We start from the raw sequence: 6,617 nt of genomic DNA, 5'->3' as shown, positions 1-6,617 counted from the left end.
ATTTTGCAGTAAAAAAAAAAAATATTTAGAGGTCGTTCAAGCCCCAAAACTTTTCCATGTATTTTTATATGGGAAACATAAAACTTTTTTCTATAAATGGTATAGAATTCTTCAAAGTCAATATTTTTCGATCGGAAAAGTCTGGCTCTCTTCAGGAGACTTTCAATAATAATACCCAATTGTTTATTTAACCATTTTTTAATACTAACGATTTTTTATTGGTCGCCCCATTGCATTTTTCGGGGTTTTTGTGGGTTTTGGGCGGACCTATAAATTATAGTTGCGATCAAAAAATGGTTAAATAAACAATTGGGTATTATTATTGGGAATACCCTGCAGATAAACAGAGTTTTCTGGTAGAAAAATATTGATTTTTAACTATTATATACCATTTCTACGAAAAGTGGTTTTTCCCTTATATAAAATACACGGAAAACATTTGGGCGCTTTGAGCGAACTTTAAATAGGTCTTAATCCTGATCATATCGGTATAATTTTTTTCGGGTGGAAATAATATTTACTGGTGTTATTGTAGTTCAAAGTACACAAATGTAGAAAAAGCACATCGATATTTTGATAATGAAAATTTTTAATAAAAAATCACGATTTTTTATTAAAAATTTTTGCCTGCGACGATTTTTCCATAAAAATCAATACTTCGATTTTTTATTAAAAATTTTCGCCTGCGGCGCTTTATCCATAAAAATCAATACTTCGATAAAAATTTTTGCCTGCGACGATTTTTCCATAAAAATCAATACTTCGATTTTTTATTAAAAATTTTTGCCTGCGCCGCTTTTTCCATAAAAATCAATACTTCTGTAAATAATGAAAATTTTTAATAAAAAATCGCGATTTTTTATTAAAATTTTCGCCTGCGGCGCTTTTTCCATAAGAATCAATATTTCGATAAATAACGAAAATTTTTAATAAAAAATCGCGCGATTTTTTATACAAAATTTTCGCCCGCGGCGCTTTTTCCATAAAAATCAATACTTCGATAAATAAAGAAAATTTTTAATAAAAAATCGCGCGATAAAAATCATAAATCATAAATCCCATAAAAATCAATACTTCGATAAATAACTAAGTTAACATTTTTATTACAAAATCTCTCCATTTTAGACTGAATCACTTTTTTTTTATCAATACATCGATATTTAATTTAAAAAAATTAATTACAATGCCCGTTTTTATTGTTCCTCGTTTTCAGTGCTTTTTTTTGGCATTTTTTGTTTGTGTGGCAGCACCCGCATTACCCGCATTGGTTTACGAAGCAAAAAGTGAGGTTGAAGTTGACATTTTTTGCCACTTAAAATTCAATTTTCATAAAAACTATAAGCCTCCTGAGGGTGGGGTTTTCAGATTTACAATCACAAAAAGCCGCTCTAAACCCCCTTATTTTTTTTTTAATAGCCGCGTTCCGTATTGGAAAATTTTCCCAATTTTGGAAATTGATTCCTTTAAAATATGTATTTCTTGTTTCGCACCGTGAAACAGTTATTGTAATACATTTTTCTTAGTTCACTTGTTTATACAGTTAATATGTGCATACGATAGTACCGTGTCAACGGTACACTTTCACATTTCCATTTGATCGCAATTTTATTTCTTTATGTCCACGTGTATTACTTGAAGAAAGTAATTTTTATTTAATAGTATTATATTCCCTTGATTCAAAATTTTGATTTATATTTAATGAAGCTTAATTTAAAGCTGTATGTTATTTTTAATGAAACGACATCATTTTTGTGTATTTTAATCTAACATTTGGTTTATAAAAACTCGACAGGTCAGCGCGACCATACTCGTCGAGGAGCCATTTTGAGCCGACTGGAAATAATTACTGGTGTTATTGAATTTCAAAGTAGAGAAACGTAGGTATTCTGCACTTATTCCCAAATTTTGTTATTATATACCTGAACTAATCAATTCCTTTTGAATGGATTTCCATTGTCGATAGGAAATAAGTTTCGGGTCTACTCCAACATCACTTCCTTTAGGCAAATTGTTGGAGAGCCATTTACCAACAGATGGCGTTTCCGGAATACCATCCCTCATAAGTTCCCAGTTTGTATTCATCTGTTTTTCTGCTTGTTGGTAGTATCTTCCATCCGTCCACATTAAAGCCCTGTTTAGCGTAACTACTGCTGTTCCGGACGATCCATCAAAACCACTTACGAAAGTCCTTCTCGCATCGTGTTGGCAAATATATTCATTTTGATGGGCATCGTCAGTTGGAATAATATAAGCCTGTAAATTATGAGGCTCACATTGCTTCATAAGAGATCGTAATTTTTTTAGAACTTCGTTACACACATCCATTTCTTCAACTATTTCGTTAAAAGCAGTCCTATTTGAAGTATATATATATACTTTAATCTCCTAAATAAAATACAAATAGAGATTATTCCAGATAATTATTCCCGATAAGATTCACGTACTCAATAGTAATAGGCATGGGTAACACTGCGCTGCGCGGCGCAATTGCGTTAACACCGTATCCGGAGTTGCCGCGCCAATACCAGTATATGGAAAGCGCTAGCGCCATTAACACCAAGCAATACATGAAGCACACACACCATTCACCTTTACTCTATGGAAATTTACACCTACTTTGTTTTTGCTTTTGTGTGTTGAGAACGCAAATTTAAAGCTTTTACTCAAGAATGATAGAATATCGTGGCATTTACTACATCCCTAGCAATTAAATTCAGTTGGCGGTACAAGCGTTGCTTAGCGTGCAAGCGCTCAGCGAAAATTATAGAAATAATAGACATGACACCACTGTACTGCACTGTATGACGATGGGTACTGTGGTGACACTCAGATGGTGCCGTGTTCAATTCAGTACATTGCGCTATTGTGCTGGGTTAGTGCGCTGACACCACAGGTGGCGCTGGCGTTATTGAGCTAGCGCCAAAAAATTGCGCATGACCCATGGCTAAATAGTAATGAGCTGAAGTAGGGACACGAATTTCGATACGATACGATACCATATCGATACTTTTGGCATTCGATACCGATATTTTCTACTCGATAGTTTTCAACGATATTATTGGAATCGAGTACCAGAACCCTAGTATCGTATCGAATGTAATAAACTCACTGTTCAATATTATTGCACTAGGATTGTTCTATACCCTGCAAAAATCGCGACTACTCCATGCATGCATGTAAAGAGTACTCCCGAAGGACCAAGGAGTACTCCAAAATTACCACAATTCATATAAAAAATATGGTCCAATTAACATTGCGATGTCCTAGGGCAGGACCATATACTCCATCTGTGCATTACATTAGAGTAGCACAAAACTACTCCCAACATACTCCAATGACATTATCGTTATATTTTTTCGTTTGTACACTCTTTTGTTCTTCACTTCGCAGATGCTTTTTTTGAAATTAATAAAAACCAGAAACAAAAATTAAAAATTACATGTTGCCTCTGACGACATTCGAACCCGAACATGCTGGGAGCTAAGAACTAACAGCTAGCATCTCTACACGTTCAGCTACAGCCAGACATGCAAATGTACTTTCAAATGCTTAACTTCAATCACATGTCGTTAAAACACGAGCAGTGATCGGGTAACAATAAGCTGGTGCAGAGACACGAGTTGGTCCGCTACAGCATGACANCCCTAGGATTGTTCTATATCGAAAAAGTATACCTCAATTTTTTTATTTTGCAGTCAAAAAGAAAAATATTTAGAGGTCGTTCAAGCCCCAAAACTTTTCCATGTATTTTTATATGGGAAACATAAAACTTTTTTCTATAAATGGTATAGAATTCTTCAAAGTCAATATTTTTCGATCGGAAAAGTCTGGCTCTCTTCAGGAGACTTTCAATAATAATACCCAATTGTTTATTTAACCATTTTTTAATACTAACGATTTTTTATTGGTCGCCCCATTGCATTTTTCGGGGTTTTTGTGGGTTTTGGGCGGACCTATAAATTATAGTTGCGATCAAAAAATGGTTAAATAAACAATTGGGTATTATTATTGGGAATACCCTGCAGATAAACAGAGTTTTCTGGTAGAAAAATATTGATTTTTAACTATTATATACCATTTCTACGAAAAGTGGTTTTTCCCTTATATAAAATACACGGAAAACATTTGGGCGCTTTGAGCGAACTTTAAATATTTTTTGATTTCAAAATAAAAAATAAATAAAGGTATATTTTTCTTCGGTATAGAACAATCCCCGAGAGCATACGAATTCCGATTTTACTTTTTCAGTCTGAAACCAGTCGGGCACCAGTTCCTATCCAATTTGGGGCTAGACCGAAACTATATACTTTTGTACCATTTGTGGACCAGTTGGTTGATTTGAGGTTCAGTGGCCGTTTCGAGGCGTTCGAAGACCTTTTAATGTGTTTTAACGTGTTTTTGACGCTGGGAGTGCCGTATTAATTTGTATAAGCACCTATCTATTNACAAAAATATGACAACACAGTCATTAATGACGAGGTTAGACTGATAAGGGAGCGAAATCCTAAACCCAATGAAGATATTACAGTACAACATACAATCGCTGCACACTAATTCACATTCCCTAGAATTTTATCTAAACCACTACAATTATGACATNAATTTGTATAAGCACCTATCTATTAATATCGTTGAATTATTTTAATATCTATTGCAAAATTTCATACAGACAAGAATAAAAAGTAGAAAATAAATAAATAAATAAAAACTTTTTAATATACCACACTTTTATAAATGGATTAAAAAGTAGAAAATAATATTTCTCAGTCCCATAGAATTTGTTTTGATAACTTTTGATTTGAATGATAGACTTGAATTTTAGCAAAGGTCATTATAAACAATTTATGAGGTTGAAAATGAAAATCGTGTGGCGCATGTAATAGACTTGAATTGATATGAAAAGTAATATATTTATGTATGTATGTGGGTATAAGAATAACGATCGCTTAAAATCGATCTCAAATTTATACTTGCGCTGTAGACAGTTTAGATCTATNTAAACAGACAGCAAGTTCCACCCAGTGATGAATCACCGCAGATCAACACGGACATAACACCTGATTGCAGTNGTATAATGACTTTGCTAAAATTTCAAAGTCAAGTTATTAAGGCAAATTCTTTGCAACTGAGAAATATCATTTTCTACTTTTTAGTCCATTTATAAACATTGTATAGGCTTACAAGTATGGAAAGGGGTACTCTTTATGAATTTGTACAACGATTTTGGGTTGCTGTGCCCAAACGCGAGAATCGAATCAAAAAACTTTTACACACTTGTAGACAACAGTTCACGCTTATTACAAAAATTTAATTTACTAAATCTGTGCACTAATTTAACAATAATGTCGGTTGGAAATATGGTATTTGTTGCAAATTTCTGTTATAAATTTGTATATACATTTTTATATACAAGATATTTTTATAAAACACCCAGTAACCAAAATAGACATCACTAGTTACCTCATCCTTTCCCAAGGTTACATCACTTATGTGTTATGTCACACAGAAAGAATTCTACGTAGTAAGGGTTATAATCCCTAAGCGCGGCCAAAGGCCGCCTACGCAGAAAGGTGTTATCTACAAAAGGTGTTCAGCCCCCCTTCTTCGGACGCAAGTTTAAATTTGTTTTTTCCTTGCAAAAAATCTAAAATTCCCCTATTTTCAAACAGCTCCCAAGGGGTCTTTAGGGGGGAAGGGGGGTGAGGGGTGACTTTTCATAAAGCGGCGTTCATCCTCCTTCGTTTAGGGGGGTTTGGGGAGCCACGCCCCGTCCCCCTCCGCCCCTACCCCTAAATCGTTGTACAAATAGCTAAAGATCTCTTTATGAATTTGTACAAAGATTTTAGGTTGCTGTGCCCAAACGCGTGAATCGAATCAAAAAACTTTTACACACACTTGTAAACAACAGTTCACGCTTTATTACAAAAATTTAATTCACTAAATCTGTGCACTAATTTAACAATAATCAGCCCTATTCTGCATTTCGATTACGTTCCCGCATTCCGCTCCGCTGGTATCGAACTTAGGTATTCTGCGTTACGATCGAAACGAAAGAAGAAGAGGAAGAGAGAAAACATCTTTCGAAATCAGCTGTTAGCATAGGAATGTGTGAAATCGAAACAAAACAAAGAAATATTTGCCACCAAAAAATAGCAGCATATGAAGTTAAAGTTTGTAAATATTTTAAAATAACTAAATATACCTAGCATCACTGTAATTTAAAATTTAAGTGGATACATAATTATAATGAAATCCATAGCCGCGGCGTTATTGCTTGAAGAGAAGAACGAGTCCCAGATTGCTGATGCGGAAGTTGAAAGGCGGAGATTTAGGGACATGTTTGATCTTTTTCAGATGAGTGAAGAGTCATAAGGAATTCATCTTGGACTGTATTACTCATCGCTTAAAGTCAGTGAAATTATAAACGTTGTTTGAGCACTCCACAACATTTGCATTTACTACAGAGTGGAAGATTTGAACGCGCATGAATCCCATTTTGAAAGCCGTCAGGAGGAAGGGAAGAACAAAGCTTATCTTTCTATAGCAAATCGAATTCGAGACAACATACGCACCTCTTTTTAAAAAGTTAGTAAAAACGAGTGCAATAATAAAAGCAT

The 6,617-nt window shown here is 34.3% G+C and overlaps 1 protein-coding gene across 2 annotated transcripts in view; it reads right to left on the bottom strand.

The window, feature by feature from the left end:
• The window catches only part of LOC108362580 (xaa-Pro aminopeptidase 1-like), a 7,702-nt gene extending 5,231 nt beyond the window's left edge, over positions 1 to 2,471 (bottom strand). Inside the window, exons 1-2 of one of the 2 annotated variants that reach the window (XM_017615612.1) lie at positions 1,920 to 2,471; positions 1,121 to 1,833 (exon numbers count right to left, since the gene is read on the bottom strand). In XM_017615612.1, the coding sequence (XP_017471101.1) occupies positions 1,730 to 1,833; positions 1,920 to 2,325 (510 nt within the window). In that variant the 5' untranslated portion in view covers positions 2,326 to 2,471 and the 3' untranslated portion in view covers positions 1,121 to 1,729. Of the gene's footprint in view, positions 1 to 1,120; positions 1,834 to 1,919 lie in introns of those variants that run through there. The other variant, XM_017615613.1, reaches the window with a different exon arrangement.
• Positions 2,472 to 6,617: the final 4,146 nt, after the last annotated feature.

The sequence above is a fragment of the Rhagoletis zephyria genome, unplaced genomic scaffold (assembly GCF_001687245.7).
Source record: "Rhagoletis zephyria isolate East Lansing unplaced genomic scaffold, Rhagoletis_zephyria_1.1 Rzeph_scaffold_01041, whole genome shotgun sequence".
NCBI classification, from domain to species: Eukaryota; Metazoa; Arthropoda; class Insecta; order Diptera; family Tephritidae; genus Rhagoletis; species Rhagoletis zephyria.
Note: the sequence above shows the minus strand (reverse complement) of the source record. Positions and strands in the feature narration are given on the sequence as shown.